Here is a 20,587-nt window from a genome sequence, read left to right as displayed (position 1 = left end):
GGGAGGTAATACGGTACACTGACCACTGACTATCAAGGAAGGTAATACGGTACACTGACCACTGACTATCAAGGAAGGTAATACGGTACACTGACTACTGACTACTAACCACAACCCAACTCACTCACTCACTCACCCGTCACACACAAATTAGGAAATGTCCTTGAATGACCCTGATCAAAGATCTTTTGACCAAAAGTCTTATGACTCTGTTTGAAATCTTCTTAAAGATTAACATGGATCGGATATCATTTTTTTTTTAAAAGATCGAAGTATATCACAAGCTTTTTGTATAACTGACAATGAAAAGTCAACGATGAGTGGTGTTCATTAATGGTCTTCTGAACGATATATCTGACCGTGAGAGCTCCCGCGATGTCAGTAGTAGATGGTTACCTAAAATATCGCGAAAATTCTGAATTCACGACAAGGTTAAATGATCACCCAATACGTGACGTTACAGCTGTAGAATGGTGAGGGGACAGAGGAAGAGAACAATCGGCTGATGATGTTTTGTTTGTTCATTAATGTCCCTGCTACATATAGATGGTGGTCTCTTATTAATCGAGTCTGGACCAGACAATCCGGTACGATGGGATACGCAATTGTGATGAGATGACACACATTAACCAACACAGCGAGCCTGACCTGCCGATTCCGTTAGTCCCCTATTACGACAAGCATCATCGCTTTTTACGGCAAGGATGGGTTTCGGAAGAAGCAAAGTCGCTTTTTACAGTTAATATATATATTTACAGTGAACATACATGGCCCCTACAGTTGACAGTAAATACACTACATGTACAGTAAACAGTAATTACAGTACATATACCTTTAACATTGATTACACTACAATTACCGTAAACAGTAAACACACTATATATACAATAAAGAATAAATACAGTACAGTACATTGTAAGAAACCAACCATTTATTGCACAAAAATATCAATACGAAGACATGTACACGAAGTAAATACTTTGAGAAAAAACTATACAATATAAACGTGCCTCTGAACGGCCTGTAGGAAGTGTATATTTAACATATGAATAAACTCATTTTTTCATTTGTTTATAAAACTATTTTTTTATTTGGTAAATTAAATATAAATTACTAAATATTACGTAAATGTAATTGTGAAGGTGACAAACAGTATTGGCATCCAGTGATCGATGACCACCAAAAAAACCTGACAGGGGCTGTGCATGAGTTATGCTTTTTTGTCAATTAAATATAACTTTGTGAATTAAATCTCCACCTTAATTACCATACATATATAAGGGGCAAATAATATATCTTCGCTGGTACCTTCAATATCTCATAGTTATGACCTAGAAGCGAAATAAACGTTGTTTTGTTGTTGTTGTTGTTGTTGTTGAGGGCCACAGAACAGTGTATCCAATTCAATGAATTCAATATCACATGATACAATACTGATATTTATATCTGACATAATGAGCGAAATAAAAAATATGTATAAACAAAAAAACAGTAATTTGCATTAACTTGGAAATGATGGGCCACTGCAACAACAGCTTGTTTACGATGATACTATTTCCCGTCGAGAAACCAGCTATTCAAAAGCCTTTATTGCCGGTAAATTTGATTTACCGCATGTTCTTGGTCAATAAATACGTGTTAAATCGACGGGGTAGAAATAGTTTAAGATTTTTCAAACGAAATACCTCAAACTCCGAGACAGGAGCCGGAGCGTTCTTGATGGGGACGGATACTGTGCCTTCATTCCATGATATACTTCCATCTACGTCAGTGACATATTTTCAACGATTCTTTTTGTTGCATTTATATAATACAATACGTTGTTTAGGTGAGAATATTCAACTCACATTCAAATCTTGTTAAAATAACGACCATGTGTAAGGTTTAAGGTCATAGCAGCAAATGCATATCATTTAGAACCTTGTATCAGACATTTTGCTGTAAAATTGCATCGGGGTACACAGCGAAGATGAAAATGAGGATGTAGGACTTTGTCATGATACAATACATAGCTCTGAAAACGTAATTACCATCCAGACATGAACACAAATACCGACAGAAATTCTTTTTAAGCCTTGGCCTGATGTAATGTAATATGTACATATTCAAATTATTCTATGATAGAAGTAAAACATATCATTGTCCTTGGTCGAACAATGTATTAACATACCCAGCATCAGCTTGAAGTCTCAACTTAGACTCGTCGAATATACGATGGTGAAACTGATGTTTAAATGTAACCATCCCTAGTTTCTTCATGGCGTCATAGGCCTTCAGGAAGCCGATGTAGTCAGCCCTTTTGGGGAAGTCTGTAAAGAGATGCCACTCGATGAGGAACTGCTTGACCGTGGTCAACATGCCGGTCTCAAGGAGATCCTTCAGAACCAACCACTCGTGGCCTTCCACGTCCATCTTCAAGATGTCCAGTGATCTCTGGAATAGACAGACAAGGTGTTAGGAATGTGCGTGTCCTTCGTGTTCCTCTTGGTGATTTTGTATAATAACTCGGAGATGATGAATTATCAGCTATGTGTATCTGTAGCTCAATCATGTTCATCTTTACCTTTATTATGTTCATCTGCAACTCAATTGCTGTTCGTCTCTAACTCAATCATGTTCATCTTTACCTTAATGATGTTCGTCTCTAACTCAATCATGTTCATCACTAACTCAATGCTGTTCATCTCTTTAACTCAGTGATGTCTATCACTAACTCAATGATGTTCATCTCTTAACTCAATGATGTTCATCACTAACTAAATCATGTTCATCTCTTAACTCAATGGACCGCCTTCTTGGTCTAGAGGTAGAGCGTCCGCCCGGAGAGCGGAAGGTCCGGGGTTCGATTCCAGGCCGCGTCATACCAAAAGACGTTAAAAGAGGGTTCTTATTGTTACCCTGTCTGGCGCTCGACATTAAGGGGCTAAAACAAGGACTGGTCGGCTCGGAGTCAGTATACTGTGTCTGAGTGGGGTATCGATGTTAAACTGCGGCATGGTATCTCAGTGAGCTAGCACTATAAATCGGCATCATTCCGGACTAGTACAAGCAGCCACACAAACACATACATGTACATGTACGGGGCTATATAAGTGCAATAATCTTGGACGCGACGTTAAACCCAATTTCACCTCACCTCACACCTTAACTCAATGATGTTCATCTCTAACTCAATTATGTTTATTGGTAAAAGTCACAAATCTTGTATTTTCTCTCTTGTCTCGTATTTTCTAGCATTTCGAAATGTTTGGTGAAGCCTAGCTTTAATTACAGCTTAGATATGAGGGGTGTTGGGTTTGTTTCTACGTTCTTGTATCTTGTACCTGCGGCAGTTAGTACACAACCTGTATCTGCGGCAGTTAGTACACAACTTGTATCTGCGGCAGTTAGTACACAACCTGTATCTGCGGCAGTTAGTACACAACTTGTATCTGCGGCAGTTAGTACACAACCTGTATCTGCGGCAATTAGTACACAACTTGTATCTGCGGCAGTTAGTACACAACCTATATCTGCGGCAAAACGTATACTACCAGTATCAGTGGCAAATAGTACACAACCTGTATCTGCGGCAGTTAGTACACAACTTGTATCTGCGGCAGTTAGTACACAACCTGTATCTGCGGCAGTTAGTACACAACTCGTATCTGCGGCAGTTAGTACACAACTCGTATCTGCGGCAAAACGTATACTACCAGTCTAAGTGGCAAATAGTATACTACCAGTATCAGTGAAAAATAATATACTACCAGTATCAGTGACAAATAGTATACTACCAGTATCAGTGAAAAATAGTACACTACCAGTATCAGTGACAAATAGTATACTACCAGTATCAGTGACAAATAGTATACTACCAGTATCAGTGGCAAATAGTACACTACCTCTTCATGGCCCAACTCCTTCTTGATAGTCGACAGTCTCCTCATCTTCCAGTATTGCTTATGTCTCACATAAAAATCCCTCCTCGCTTCAAATTTGTCATCGTCAAAACCTGCTAGCCCGATTTTGTGAAACACAACACCATTTTCCTTGACATGGTCCTCGCTCTTTATGCTGGAACCAGAAAACAACATTCTAAAAAGTAGTCCCTTGAAAGATTTATTTAATGGGTATATACGGGTATTTCAAATGACTTCTCAAACGCTATAGCAGTTAAGTGATGTCACAGATAGACTGTCAAAAGCAATGTGGAACATAATGCGTCGTCTACGGATTCATATATTTATATATATATTCATTTATCATCCAAAAAAGGTTGCCAAAGGGGGAGGTCAGTCGATGAAACTGCCCAACAATGCTTTCATTGCAGGCCATGGAGATTTGTCAGGGTTACTGTTGACAACGCCTTACAACTGCAAACAATGACCAGTCTTCATCAGTCAGGGAGATGCCATTCATAGCTTACCTGGGGTCAAAGGAGTGGACCTCGCATCCCATGCTGCGCATGTGGTTGTCAAAGTCCCAGTTTCTGTAGATCCTGGAAGGTAAAGGGAGAACATGAAATGTGGATCTTGATATGAAAAAAGGTCAGTGTTTGAAGCTCATGGAAGCTGGACGCGGCGAACGAGACTGTATACTGACATACTGTAATATGTACGTGAGTGAGTGAGTGAGTGAGTATGTTTTTTACGCCGCTTTTAGCAATATTCCTGCAATATCACGGCGGGGGACACTGTAATGTAACGCTACTGGTTTGTGTCGAACTGTCTTATTGTATTATGTTTGTATGCAATTGATTTCTTCATCTGAAATGTATCGATTAAAGTCTGCATAAAGTTTTCAAATGAGAATTGGTTTATCTTAATTCTTGATACCTGTATGTATTTATTGCATTCCAATAGGATTAGAAAGGATGTCAGAGTTTACCCAAGTAAACCATGTACGCTTTGTTACAGCAAATGTTTTCTGAAAGTTCTGTTGTCTGTGAAAATAGGTACACCTTTGAAAATGTTATATTGAGAATTGGGTTCATCCACTTTATTTACTGACGTCGCAAACCGTATATTATGTTATTGGTCTTAACCTGTACAAAGTAAATCTAATAAGTTGGCTTATGTTGTATTTGAAATGTTATTGTCATAATATGAATCTGAACATTACAAACATGAATGGATTAACTTTGTAAAACACAATCTGAACAATTTGGGTTTCAGTAATATGTGGCCAATCTCAACATGGTTTTACTACCTTTCTGCAAACAAATGTTATTTCCACAAGATTACATGATGAATATCTGCAAGTATGGAGACATGAAATAGAAAATACCTTAAAATGTACTACCTCTTTAGATAACAGGTTAAATAATATATTGTGTGAATTATTATTTGTTATGTTGCATCACTACTTGTGTGTGAACGTGTTCTTGGACCACGGCCTGAAGGTAATAAGGTTCAGTTCAGTTCAACTCAGTCTCATGCTCACACTGGTGATCTGTCGGACTCATGTCTCGAGCTCGAGAAACACGGGGTCACGGGTGGCCAAGTCGTTCAGGGCGCCGCGATTCGCTGTGCAGAGTTGCGTCCCTTGGGCACGCCAGAAACGAAGAGTGTGGGCTCGAATCCCGGTTCGCCCCGATTATGTATCTAGGTTTGTCAGCACCGAAGTGGTAATCACTTCGGGCTTTCCTCTCACATTAAGCTGACACGCCGTGATATAACTGGAATACTGTTAAAAGCGGCGTTAAACCCAACTCACTCACTCACTCATGAGTAACACTGAAGTCGTACACTCACAACATGTAACGCAAACATTCAAACACACTGATTATTTACCCAAAGGAATACACCAAACAGGGTTTGGCGATCGTGAATGGCTTGTCTTGACACATGTACCAGTTTCCAGCTGTAGACACATTCTTGCACGTGTACTCGTAGGGTTTCTCCCAGTCCCTGCAAATATGAAAGAGTTTGGAATGGTCAACATTTATTAATCAGTTTGATCATATTTATTCTTTGATAATTTTCTCAGAATATCACATTGCAAACTAAAATGCAGGCAAAAGAAAGTATGCACTTGAAAATAGGATTTGACCAAACAATTACAAACGTTAGCAAAACGTTATCAGGTTGGAAACAGTCATCAAAACACTACAAACGGACGTTCCAAAACACAATGTGATACCCGTATGAAATACATCACCATCGTGTAGCCATTTCTTGTTTGTTAATAGCTAACATCAAGCATGTGTGTATGTTTTCTTTTGACCGACAGTTTACGGGGGCTGATCAAAAAGCTCTAAGCTTGATTAACTTTTAACTTTTTTAACAAAGTGAACTTGTCAGTGTGGTACATTGCATCTGTTGAGGCCGTTTGTATATTAGTGACAGTCAGTTGAACGTGATGGGGGTCCAAAAGGTCACAGAAATTGTAAAGAACGAGTACCGAGCAGTCATCAGGTTTTTGACTTTAGGTTGCTCCCCAAGCAATTCATGACCGAATGGCACAAGTGCATGGGGATAAGTGCCCTAGCTATTCCATCGTCAAACTAAAGCAGGTATGTTTAAGGCTGGGAGAACAAGCCTTGATGATGACCCTAGGTCCTGGCGTCCCTCAACTTCCATCAATGAAGATTCAATCAAGGAGATAGATAAAAACGAATACTGTCAGACAGACTTATTACCATTGCTCAACATGTCTAATCCATTGATCCATTGAAACTAGTATTCATTAACATTTACAGGTGAATAAGATATCTGCTCGTTGGGTGCCAAAGTTTCTAAATTCTGATCTTAAAGAAAATATGAACTGACATTGCCAGTGACAGGTGATGAAACATGGGGCTACCACTATGATCTCGAGTCAAAACGTCAATCCATGGAATGGCCCAAGTCCACTTCTTCGGTACCAAAGAAATTCAAGTGTTCAGTGAAGAAAGTTATGGCCACTGTAATCTGGGCATGCAAAGGGTGTGATCCTTGTTGATTACTAACTTAAGTCAAAAGACGACTACCGGTGCCCACTATGCTGATTTGTTTCATCGCCCCGTGAGAAAACGGCGAGGAATGCCAATTGCTCGAGTGAATACCACTTTATGACAATGCCTCTTCACACACCTGACCCGTGAAGATCCGGGGAAGAATAGGTCTACAGCAACCCATGTTTGCAGTAAAAGGCGACTATGCTTGTCGTAAGAGGCGACCAACAGGATCGGGTGGTCAGGCTCGCTGACTTGGTTTATGCATGGCATCGTATCCCGATTGTGTGGATCGATGCTCATGATGTCAGTCACTGGATTGTCTGGTCAAGACTCCATTATTTACATGTTAATAAATAGAATTAAAAACGCTTTCACAAGTGTTTGTTTTGTTTGTTATGCGTTGAACATTTTGACCAGCCCTCGTTTTCAATTTACCCGTAAAGTAAACCCTATTCGCAAACCTAACTTATATATGAATGACACAAAAATCAAAGATGTACAAAGTCATAAGTACCTAGATATTACATTACAAAGTAACTGTTCGTGAACAATGCACAGTGATAATACTGCAATGAAATAATGTCCTCTGGTTAATTGTTTAAGAGTGAGTGAGTGAGTGAGTTGGGTTTAACGCCGCTTTTAACAGTATTCCAGTTATATCACGGCGTGTCAGCTTAATGTGGGAGGAAAGCCCGAAGTGATGCAGGTCTCAGACGTTTACCACTTCGGTGAAACCCACGAGCACGGGTATGGTGCTGACAAACCTAGAAACATAATCGGGGCGAACCGGGATTCGAACCCACAATCATAGGTTTCTGGCGTGCCCAAGGGACGCAACTCTGCACAGCGAATCGCGGCGCCTTAGACGACTGGGCCACCCGTGCCCCCAATTGTTTAAGAAGTTATAAATATCGTCCCGAACTACATTAGAAACTACGTACACATCATTTATTTTACCAACTTTTGCTTATTGTTGTCATATTTAGTAGACGGTCCTAATGAACAACCTAATTCATTTGTAAAATTAAACTAGACTCAGAATTATATGTGCACTGTCCGGGGTACGAGTCATCAGAACTTTATTATTATTATTTTTATTTTTCCTATTTTTTTTTTTTCTATTTATTTTTTTTAACTTTATTATTTTTACCAACACGGTTATTCTTTACAAACAGTGCTTTTCGGAAATTCGTATTTGAGTAAGGGATATCAAATCCAAATATGAGATTCTGTTCAAAACTTCAACCTGGCAGATTCTCAATTAAGTAAATGAAATTGATAAATATAAACTGCTAAAATACATACGTGTATCTAGCTTGGCATGTATAATTCTTTTGTCGCATTCATCCTTTACTGGTGTATTAATTGTATTATGTAGTATGTGTAATGAAGCGTTGTTGAGGTAAGCGATTCGCTTGTGTACCAATCCATTTCATGGTTTTGTTAAAATAAATACAGTAAACTACGGTTATAACGAACTCAACGGGACCACAAATTTTAGTTCGTTATAACCGTAGTTCGTTATGAGCATATATATACAGCATATATACAGCAAATGTACGGGACCCAAAAAACAGTTCGCTATATCCGCCGGTTCGTTATAAGCCTGTTCGTTATAAACGTAGTTTAGTGTATGTTTAAAGCAAGAGGTCAGCAACGGGTCTCCATGACGACCACCATGTCAAAAGTACAGAGAGACCTCTCAAGGAACCACATCACTAAATCAACAGTATTTAAATAGAAATAAGCACGAGCTAATAACTATGAAGTGATGACAATATATGACAGACATGTCAATCGTGAATAAAAGTGTATGATAATGCAGTATTGTAGGAATTTTGTTGTGGCAGAGAGAGAAAGAACAAACAAATTTAATGGATATTGACATCCTGAGGAGAGGCACTAAAGACCCAATGCGCATTGTGAACAAAGTACCTTACGCTTCCGTGGACGTTTTGGACAAGTTCGTTTATTCAATACCTTTCTCAAGCTATTAGTTACTTTTAACAAAAATCAATGCTTTATAACATGCACATGTTCAGTTCGGGATTTGACTGAACTTTTACAGTGAGAAATTTGGAAATACATCAATGCTTTATAACATGCACATGCTCAGTTCGGGATTTGTCTGAACTTTTATTGTGTGAAATTTGGAAATTGTGGGATGTATCGTTGTTACGATACGTCTTCTTCAGACGAAAGTAGGAAGTATTTACGTCACTCTCCAATGAACACGGCGCAGCCATAGTACACGGGTTACCTGTTACGTGACAGTCAAGATTTAACACAAGGCTGAGCGGAGGGTCAATAGGGTTACTTTTGTCATGGTAGAATTCAGCTTCACATACTGTGTTTTCAATGAAGATCTAGGTTAACCTCCTACAAAGATATGAGCGGCTTGGTTTTTATTCTCATGGCTACCGAAGCATGTAGCGGGATACAGCAGTCTGATAGTGACTTGACTGGTAGTTGAAACTAGAATGTTTTGTGTTGATCAGGACAACAGTTAGGCAGGTTAGACAGGCTAGGCAGGTAGGCAGGCTGGCAGGTAGGCAGGTGGGCAGGTGGGCAGGTAGGCAGGTAGGCAGGCTAGGCAGGCTAGGCAGGTAGGCAGGTAGGCAGGTGGGCAGGTGGGCAGGTGGGCAGGTAGGCAGGCTAGGCAGGCTAGGCAGGCTAGGCAGGTAGGCAGGCTGGCAGGTAGGCAGGTGGGCAGGTGGGCAGGCTAGGCAGGTAGGCAGGTAGGCAGGTGGGCAGGTAGGCCGACTGACGGCTTCAAGATGCCGCCTGGCTAATGGTGTGCTATTACAATTATGTGCTTGTATTCCAGTGAAAGCCGACACTCCGTGAAGGGTCATACTCCGATGAACCGTCACAAAGTGAAAGTCAGTGAAAGTGAGAGTCAGTTCTGTCAGTTCTGTCAGTTCTATCAGTTCTATATCTCCCTCAGTTCTATCAGTTCCATCAGTTCTATCAGTTCTATCCGTTCCATCAGTTCTATCAGTTCTATAACTCCCTCAGTTCTATCAGTTCTATAACTCCCTCAGTTCTATCAGTTCTACCCGTTCTATCTATTCTATAACTCCATCAGTTCTATCAGTTCTGTAACTCCATCAGTTCTATCTGTTCTATAACTCTCTATCAGTTCTATCTGTTCTATAACTCCATCAGTTCTATCCCGTCTATCTGTTCTATAACTCCATCAGTTCTATAACTCTCCATCAGTTCTATAACTCTCCATCAGTTCTATAACTCTCTATCAGTTCTATAACTCCATCAGTTCTATCCGTTCTATCTGTTCTATAACTCCATCAGTTCTATAACTCTCTATCAGTTCTATAACTCCATCAGTTCTATCAGTTCTATAACTCCATCAGTTATATCAGTTCTATAACCCCATCAGTTCTATCAGTTCTATAACCCTCTATCAGTTCTATCAGTTCTATCTGTTCTATAACCCCATCAGTTCTATCAGTTCTATAACTATCTATCAGTTCTATCCGTTCTATAACTCTCTATCAGTTCTATCAGTAACGCCAATTGCCTCTTTGTACTCACAGGCCGGTTTATCACAGTTTATTTATCTATCAATTTCCAAATTGCTTTACGCCAGTTGAATTAACACCTGGCTGAGCGGAGGTATGGGTAGAAGGGTGGGAATGTAGTGTTATGTTTTGTGTTGATGTGTTCTTCTTCTTCTTCTTCTATGATTGTGGGTTCGAATCTCGGTTCGCCCCGATTATTTTCTAGGTTTGTCAGCACCATCACTGAAGTGGTAAACGTCTGAGATCTGCATCATTTCGGACATGCATCCCACATTAAGCTGACACGCCGTGAAATAACTGGATTACTGTTAAAAGCGGCGTTAAACCCAACTCACTCACTCTTCTGTTAAATGACTTTATTGTTGTCACATCTGGGACTTGTACCTACCATTTGAGTATCGCGCTAGCCTGCCACCACTCCGTGATTGAGAAGCCTCGTCTGCTGGGTTCGGGTGCAGGTAGCCTGGCCTCAGTTTGCTTCAGGTCTCGTGAGTGCAGGGACGGGTCATTCTTCAGCCTGTTGTACAATTTGTCCACCACTGACGAAAAAAGATTTAGTAGTTAGCATACAATAGACTCGAATACCATGCGGCAGTTTAACATGAATACCCCTCAATGCCCCTTCTGCCTACCGCCAGGTTACCTCAGATTTTTCATGGAGATATACTAGATATGTTTTTCAGTTACAGTTGCAAAACAACATAGTTTTTTTTATTTATAACTATAAGCCTAAATATTTATTTTTGTTACAAAAGCATCTTGCAACAATGTATTTTACCAAGAGGATTTTGGGACACATATACTTCTATCGACAACATGTAAATGTGGGGAACCGAACCAGGCCTTCGGCGCCACGAGCGAACAATTCAACAGCCGAAGCACTGTCGGAATAATCTATGATGTAGACTGTGCGACTCACGGGCACCAGGAGGTCATCACCCCGGGACAGGTGTACTAAACTCAGGCCATAGGCCGTTTCATACTTTCATCGCTTCCTTCTGTGTGGTCAAGTTCGGACTCCTGGCCATTCCGAAGTTGTCCCGCCCTGCCTTACATGCATGCCAACACACGAATAAGTTTATCATCTGTGAAAGGTACCTTGTCAGGTTAATCACACTGTCATTCAGGATAGGTGATTAGATAGATTTGCGTTATTTTGATACATGCTATTTTCAAAGCCCTATTCGTATTTACTGAATGAAGCCAGATAATCATTTTTCTTGCATTTCCGGCAGTACCTCTTAAACTACATGCAACCCCACCGCCCTGGTTCAATAAATCAGATCGTTCATGGTGAAAGCATATCACTCTTATTCGTTTTTATTTTTTTATTTCTGTTGGCATATTGTTTTTAACCAGAGCTATCCTTTCCGCTTCTTATCAGAGATTCGGACCTGCATGTTGTGTGGTTGCTATATTTCACTTTTACTTCTGATAGCCACCATGTTAGTATTTGCTTGAATGTGTTACCGTATATTTCAATCAAGTGGTGTGACCGTCTACTGCCATCTAATGTTGATACCGTCTATAATTATTAAGTGTTGTCACCGTCTATTACCATTAAGCGTTGTTACCGTCTATTACTATCAAGTGGTGTCACCGTTCATTACCTTCAAGTGTTGTTACCGTCTATTACCTTCAAGCGTTGTTACCGTCTATTCCCATCAAGTGGTGTTACCGTAAACTGGTATCACCATTAAGTGTTTTACCGCCCATTACCATCTAGTGTTATTACCGTATATTGCCATCAAGTGTTGTTACCGTATATTACCTTCAAGTGCTGTTACCGCCCATTACCATCTAGTGTTTTTACCGTATATTGCCATCAAGTGTTGTTACCGTATATTACCTTCAAGTGCTGTTACCGTCAATTACCACCAAGTGTTGTTACCGTCTATTACCTTCAAGTGTTGATACCATCTATTACAATCAAGTGTTTTACCGTATATTGCCATCAAGTGTTGTTACCGTCTATTACCATCAAGTGTTGTTACCGTCTATTGCCTTCAAGTGTTGATACCATCTACTACCATCAAGTGGTGTTACCGTATATTCCCATCAAGTGTTGTTACCGGTTTTCTTGTGTGTTTGTGCTCCCGTGTGTCTAACTCCTCTGCTTCACACAATGGTAACAAAGTGACTGAGTGAGTTGATGGTATTTTTAACCGTTTTTAACATAATTCCAGTTATATCATGGTGGGTCAGCATAATTTAGGAGGAAAGCCCTATGTGATGCATATATATATGGATTTATTGTATTTATGGTTGTTTTAGTTAGGTCAGTATTTTTATTCGCGATATTATATATAAAGATGTACTGGTGCTTATTCAGCACTGAAAGGATACTTTTTCTCAGATTTAGTTCTAAAATAAAATTTGATTTGAAAATTTGAAAAAAAATAAAGACACCTCGCATAATCCACAACGGTTGATAGGTAACTTAGATATCTTATCTTGAAAGATCAATAAATTTGCGATTTTCGGCACAATTTACAACGTTTCAAACATGGTAGGGTCACGTGGAAGCAAATTCATTTCTTACCCCAGTCTTGACTGAACCAACCAATGCTTACCGACGTAAAAGGCGACTATGCTTGTCGTAAGAGGCGACTAACGGGATTGGGTGGTCAGGCTCGCTGATTTTTTAATGCATGTCATCGTATACTAATTGCATGGATTGATGCTCATGATGTTAATCACTCGATTATTTACAGACCACCGTCATATAGCTGGAATATTGCCGAGTGTGGCGTTAAACAACAAACAAACAAACAAACAAACAAAACGTGTGTCTGGGTGAATATAGTGAATCCATGCGCACTGTAGTGCTATCAGAATACTCAGAGCAATACAGATATCCCGATACAGTACAAAATGGGCCCGTCCTGTTGAAATTGACTTATGACAGACAGACAATAAAGAAAAAATGAATATAACTATTTAAAAAAAGAAAATACTGATAGTCAGCTGTTATAAGAGAAAAACTAAACCTTTAAACCTGGCTTAACTCTTTTAAAAGTCCTTGTACTGACGCACTGCGCGGTAAAAAACACGACTAATGAAATAGGCTTTTATGTCTTGGTATTCATTACAGCATGTTCTTATTCCCGTGGTGACACGAGCCTATCTGAGTTATACACACGCTCGCACATGGGTCCGTGCTCTCGATAAGAGGACAAATGCCGTTATAAAGCGTGTTATAACGAGTGTACGAGTTTTGCCAAAGCTCAAGCAGTGTGCTTGTCACTTGACACTGACCTTCACCTCGGATCACCCCCATATTAGGAGATTGTTGGTGTGAACAGTGTCCTTTGTGTGTCTCATCTGGGAGGCTGCTTTATATCCTCGGGAATCTTGGGGACGGTTCGGGGTGAACAATTCTTATTGCTGTAGTAATGTTTGCTTCAATGATTTATGACTGAGGGTTGGTGTCTGATTCCTGCACTGTGTTCTCTGAGAAAATCTCTGTCAAGGGCGGGTCCAGTATTTGTCAAAGGGTGGGGTCCAGTATTTGTCAAAGGGTGGGGTCCAAAATATATTTAAAAAAACACTGGGGTGCGTCATACCATCAAATGTGTATTATAACCGTGAAAGTTATTTGGGTGTGTGACATACAATATCAGAGATGCTTTTAGTCTGACACGTATAGGTGTGTGACATACCATATCAGAGATGTCTTTTAGCCTACAACATATGGGTGTGTGACATATCATATCAGAGATGTTTTTAGCCTAAAACATATGGGTGTGTGACATGTCATATCGGAGATGTATTTTTAGCCTAAAACATATGGGTGTGTGACATCATATCAGAGATGTTTTTAGCCTAAAACATATGGGTGTGTGACATATCATATCAGAGATGTCTTTTAGCCTAAAACATATGGGTGTGTGACATACCATATCAGAGATGTTTTTAGCCTAAAACATACGGGGGTGTGAGATACCATATCAGAGATGTCTTTTAGCCTAAAACATATGGATGTGTAACGTACCATATCTGAGATGATTTTATCCTAAAACATATGTCGAAAAACAAATTGGATTCATTTAAACTAACATCTTTCACAAACGTGAAACGTAACTGGCCTCCGGTGCAGCTCCCTGTTTTGGCTTGTGTCAAGAGTTCACGTAATTTTAGGTGAACATTTGTCGTGTCTTTGCATGTGTTTGTGACGAGTACCCAGGTGGGGCAGGACACGGTCACCTTTTCGCGAATACCTGGTATAATCTCAGTTTGATATTATGCTAATGATTCTGTTTGTTTGTTGTTTAACGCCGCACTCAGCAATATTCAAGCTTTATGACAGCGCAATGCTGATGAGAGTAGGAATGGTACAATGAACTACGGTTGAGATTTCTAATGATTATGGCTATGGATACTGTCGTATTTTATTTTTTAAATAAGTTGTGAACAGGTTTTGTCCTCAACTGAAAAGGCTAAAGGTTCTACTACACCAAATCAGAACCAGTTGGGACAGTGCGTTTTTCGTAGCCTTCAGTGCAGATCGAGAGATATCTGCAGGCTGTGATTGGAGGATATTCTGTAAGGATATTCTGTAAGAATTTTATGTCTTTCAAATGTAAATCCATCCAGTTATTAAAACTGACCATGTTTTTCTATATTTAGTACTGTCTTTTTCAACATGATGACTTATACTGAATGTGACCACAGCTATTTTCAAGTAGGTGACATTTGGTGCGAAACTCGGGGTAGTGTGTTTAGCTTCCTGTACTCGGAAAAGGAACTGGCTAGGGTAGTCATTTTTTATGTTTTTATTGCTGCTCTAAGGCCAAACAGTGCACACACGTACAGGTAATAGCTGTTGAATGCTTAGTTATTTTTAAATAAAATATAACGTCACTATAGAAGTCTATGGGAAAACATGTGGTTGTGTGTAACCTAAGGCCACGATAATTATTGGGGCTACCATTGTACAAGGAACATACAACTCCTTTCAACCAAAGTTCTGCGAAAAGACGGGTATCGGAAAATAATTAAACAACAAGACAAGCAACTCTTTAACACCTTTGAATATGTTAGGTGTTCATTAATTGTATTATCAATGCCACAGGCTTATACTTTTAAAAACAATGTATTTAAAGCTGTATTAATTTCCAAAAGATGCATTTCATTGTTCAGGACAGCATGAGCATCACTGGTGGCTGACGTCCTTATAATGTACATAACTGGTACATAGTCGTGACTACAATGGTCGACAACCCATCAAGTTTGAAGACAGGGTCAGTTACGTTATCTGAGCATCCTACGTGGTGTATTTAGTTCTTGGTTAAGTGAACATAGATATAGCCTAGTCGACTATCGTTCAAGGATATTCAAGGAATAATGCCCCAACAAACAGTATTAATAATGCGATTGTTTACAAATACTAAGGCCATTGTCTTATATTAAAAAATCATATGTTATCCATATTGCAAAAGATTCACGATTGCTTTCAAGTGTTTAAAAGGATTGTGAATAGTTGAACATTTTAGGATTTGTATTTCTTGTATATTAATGTTAAAAAGGATATCAAATGACAAGTAATAATGACAAAGATGATTTCTTTCACAGAGACAATCGACAAGACTGTTAGATTGATATTTTTTAATTTGTTCATAAATGGAGAAGTGCAATTTTACCACAAATGTTAAAGAAACAGAGTACTGTATTACCTCTAATGTATGCATGTAATAGTTTTAATGATCAACTACCCACTCAGCCGTTACCTTTTGGGCTATGTCTATGGATACAATGTGAGTGACATTTTGTCCACAATGCCATTTGAAGGTGAAATGAGTGAGTGAGTGAGTGAGTGAGTTGGGTTTAACGCCGCTTTTAACATTATTCCAGTTATATCACGGCGTGTCAGCTTAATGTGGGAGGAAAGCCCGAAGTGATGCAGGTCTCAGACGTTTACCACTTCGGTGAAACCCACGAGCACGGGTGGTGCTGACAAACCTAGAAACATAATCGGGGCGAACCGGGATTCGAACCCACAATCATAGGTTTCTGGCATGCCTAAGGGACGCAACTCTGCACAGCGAATCGCGGCGCCTTAGACGACTGGGCCACCCGTGCCCCCTAAAGGTGAAATGAAATTAAGCTAAACCTACATTATACATGAGGAGAAGGTTTCAGCTGCTGGCACATCTGGCTTTAATCGGAAATGTTATCAGAGCGAGGCCAAGTGAGTGAGTGAGTTGGGTTTAACGCCGCTTTTAACAGTATTCCAGTTATATCACGGCGTGTCAGCTTAATGTGGGAGGAAAGCCTGAAGTGATGCAGGTCTCAGACGTTTATCACTTCGGTGAAACCCACGAGCACGGGTATGGTGCTGACAAACCTGTAACATTCGATTCGAACCCACAATCATTGAAAGTACGAGAAGATCAGATATCGTCAAAAACCTAGTCCTGCACCATGACTGTGGAATACAGGATTTTATGAAAACAAAACCATCTTAAAAAATATAAAGCAAGACTAGCTCTAATATGAAATCTGCATCAGGAAAAAAATAGAGCAGAGAAATTATAATGTGTAATGAAAGATCTCAAGACTACATGATAGTCAAGGACAAAGCCACCTATGTTAGCTGAAGTTTCTGTCATGTTAATAGAATGTGTCTCTAAAGCTCTTGGATCGATGCTCCTGATGTCAAGCACTGGATTGCCTGGTCCAGACTCGATTATTTACAGACCGCCGTCAAAAAGCTGGAATATTGCTGAGTGTGGCGACAAACAAACAAATAAATAAAGCTCTCTTACACACAGATTCGGTGTCCAGTCTTGTTAATGACACACTGACCATGAGGTTGGCCTTGTGCTTGGTCACACTGACCACACTGATAGAAATAGACTGTAAACAGTCGCTGTATTAAATAACGGTATTTGGTGGAGTACAGTAACATATATTCTCTGAAATGAAATTATTTCCCAGAATATACAATTATTAAATTTTCTGACTAAATATAATACAGAGGAGTCCAGGGAGTATCTTCATCTTCTAGACACTCAACTATTATAGACTGGGGATGGGATAAAGTGGATAGTTTTTTTTCAGAATCTGTATGCCATGCTAAAGAGGAATGCACTTAGATCTCATAGGTGTGTCATCAGCTTACTAAAGGTCTAGAAACTTGTCCACAGCCATTGTTTAAGAAGATGACTCTGTTATGATTTTGTTTCATGTTTGACGTCGCACTCAGTAATATTTCAGAAAAAGTACGTCGGTCTATAAAAATGGAGTCTGGACCAGATAATTCAGTGATTGACACCACGAACATCAATCTTCGTAATTGGGATATCATGACATGCATCAACCAAGTCAGTGAGCCTGACCACCCGATCCCGCTAGTCGCCTCTTAGGACAAGCATTGTCCCATTTTACGACAAGCGTGGGTTGCTGAAGACCTATTCTACCCTGAACCTTCACGGGTCTAGACACGAATGTACACCCGATGTTGCATGAGAGGTGTATTCTTTATTGCTGACAGTGGTCGTGGGTTTCACCGAAGTGGTAAACGTCTGAGACCTGCATCACATCGGGCTTTCCTCACACATTTAGCTGACACGCGCGATATAACTGTAATACTGTTAAAAGCGTCGTTAAACCCAGCTCTCTCACTCTCCATTAAATCAATATGACCCCCTTTCCAACATTGCCGTCACATGGTAACATAAGTATACAGCGATCTGTAGAAATAGGCTCATGTACTCTGAATCAAGAGATGTGATTGATACCAGATACGTTCCCTTCCAAATAATATATTGACATAAGAAGAGTATTTGCATTAGAGCATCAGTGGTTCAATCGAGGCATGAACACCGATGTATTTACTGAGTATGAAGTTTGTCTAGCTCAATCAAATTGCTCCATTGCTTTGATCGTTTTTGAAACGTCCCCACAACACCCACAACACCCAACCTCAATAAGCCGAGCGGTTGATGAATGGAAGATTGTTTCAGTATGTATATAAAAGGGTTGTACATCTCGTTAGCGGCCATTGTAATTATGGCAACAATCTTATTGGTGCAATAAACACACATATTAGACACCGGTGGGGTAGGAATCGCTGGCCCTGGCATCATTATTTGATAGTGATTCATAAACGCAAGCTTATGATGGAGTCGGAATCATGCAATGGACTAGTCTGGAAGGTAATTTAAGGTACCGACTTTAACTACAATATCTGAAAAACTATCGAACCTACTCCAGTCAAAGTTGGTATGAGATTATTAAACAGTCATACATAACTGGATACTACATTTAGACAATCGGTGCATGAATAAAAAATCTGTCTATTTAGTTATCACTTTATTTCATCAACAACCAGACCTGTTCGTCACGGGTGGAACGAGCATTCATTGAAACAGCCATAATACGGTGTAAGCGTTGGGCGTCTCAACGTGCGTGATTCCCGTGCACCCTTTCGAGTTGAGTTGATTGGTTCAACTGTGTCATATGGCCCTGTGACGCAGGGGTAGCATTATGCAGATGGCTGTTTCAATGAATGCTCGTTCCACCCGTGACGAACAGGTCTGGTTGTTGATGAAATATAGTGATAGCTAAATAGACAGATTTTTATTCATGCATCGATTGTCTTTAAATGCAATATCCAGTTATGTATGACTGTTTAATAATATCATACCAACTTTGACTGGAGTAGGTCCACACCTTGTCCTCAAATTACATCCTCAATGAACAATAGCTATAGTAACGCAGTGATAAGGCTATATATAGCCTTTGGAGTCGATATATTCTGTGTATTATATGCGAATAGTACATTACAGTGCACACTTTTGTATATTCTTAACAGTTTCGTCGTGCTAATGCTGTAGGTACTGTGCAAAACATGACACGTTAGTCATTTGTATTTTCTCTCACTCTCCCTTTATCAATAACCTTAGTGTCTCTTAACTGACAGGCGAGCACTGTATGGTAGAGTATCCTCAACATATTAATGTGGTCTTTGAAAGGCATTTAGAACTGATACACATGAGGAAGAGAATATATGGATGTCAACTTCTTTATTATGAGGAACACACGTTTCGAAGTATATGCTTACTCCTTCATCGGGTGAATGAATGCCATGAGGCAGAAAGCATATATATGTACATGTTAGGGCAACAAAATTAATAAGATAACAACAGGGTGGAAAATAACAAAGGGTAGAAACTAACAAGGGAAGCCAACAGCTGATTGGCGCTGATAGGTGATTAGCGATAGACAATGGAAGCCAACGCTTTACAGTAATTGGCACTGAAGGTATGTTAGCAAGTACTTAAGTTATCATAAATAAGTAGAAGGTAATGGACACTGGGCAAACGGTAGGCCGGGCTAATTAGCACTGGTAGGTGAAAGAATGGACACAACAAAGGGCAAATTGAAGCATATACTCCGAAGATTATGTTCCTTATAATAAAAAAGTTGACATCCATATATTCTCTTCCTCATACTAAAATGGGTTAACTCTATGTCCATTTCTCTCCCAAGCTTAGCCAGTCACTATCCATTGTGTTCAACTGGGTGTGCCCAAACAAGAATGCGTGATTTCCTGTCCCCTAGATACGGGAAGGTTAATACTAAATGGAGGAAGATATATGATCTAGCAACTCACCTGAGTCCGAAAGTTGGTTTAAATCCACGTTTGTATCATTACTTCTGTAAAATGAGTTCATAAATAGCAACAGTCCCACTGAAGTGACTATGAGCGTAGTGAGCCCAGCGTTCACCCGCGCCATCTTTCTGTATATGCTATGATCGGGTGGGTTTGCGAACTGGGTCAGGTCGAATGGCAAGATAGTAGACGTAAACATTAAAGCGTAATGTAGCGTGACGAAAAACAACACAAAAGCGGATGAAATACTTCCCAAATGCGGCTTAGTGGTATCCTCAAAAAGTGAGCTTACTTGTGCTGTAATGGGCTAGTCCAGTCTAGGTAGACTGATTAGAACGGGGACACCTCGGTTTGCCGGCACCTATTGTTCTGGGTTACAAATTACCCAACCATTACTGACAAGTGTACAATAGAGGTATTGTGATGATTAAAAAGGGATTTAAAAGAGGGCAACATGACTTTCGTTATTTTATATCTCATGTACATACAGCATACATTATAAATCAT

At 39.8% G+C, this 20,587-nt stretch overlaps 1 protein-coding gene across 1 annotated transcript; it reads right to left on the bottom strand.

Moving 5' to 3' along the window:
• Window positions 1-913: 913 nt before the first annotated feature.
• LOC124125761 (probable methyltransferase-like protein 24) lies at window positions 914-20,401 on the bottom strand. The gene is made up of 6 exons (XM_046489126.2): window positions 20,081-20,401; window positions 10,850-11,000; window positions 5,775-5,891; window positions 4,409-4,480; window positions 3,885-4,056; window positions 914-2,433 (listed from the first exon to the last, which is right to left on the bottom strand). Exons 1-6 carry the CDS (start codon window positions 20,277-20,279, stop codon window positions 2,137-2,139), a joined length of 1,008 nt encoding a protein of 335 aa, XP_046345082.2. The 5' UTR covers window positions 20,280-20,401; the 3' UTR covers window positions 914-2,136.
• Between the last annotated feature and the right edge of the window lie 186 nt (window positions 20,402-20,587).

The sequence above is a fragment of the Haliotis rufescens genome, unplaced genomic scaffold (genome assembly GCF_023055435.1).
Source record: "Haliotis rufescens isolate VD_foot unplaced genomic scaffold, xgHalRufe1.0.p SCAF_30, whole genome shotgun sequence".
Taxonomy (NCBI): Eukaryota; Metazoa; Mollusca; class Gastropoda; order Lepetellida; family Haliotidae; genus Haliotis; species Haliotis rufescens.
The sequence above is the reverse complement of the archived record's forward strand: the minus strand, read 5'-3'. Positions and strand labels throughout refer to the sequence as shown.

What these genes read in the sequence shown, in the direction of transcription:
- LOC124125761 (XM_046489126.2), bottom strand. Translation starts at nt 20,279, where the DNA reads ATGTTTACGTCTACTATCTTGCCATTCGACCTGACCCAGTTCGCAAAC. An exon ending in AAACCAACTTTCGGACTCAG is followed by an intron (nt 11,001 to 20,080) that starts GTGAGTTGCTAG and finishes TTTTTTCGTCAG; the next exon opens with TGGTGGACAAATTGTACAAC. An exon ending in GTCCACTCCTTTGACCCCAG is followed by an intron (nt 4,057 to 4,408) that starts GTAAGCTATGAA and finishes TTCTGGTTCCAG; the next exon opens with CATAAAGAGCGAGGACCATG.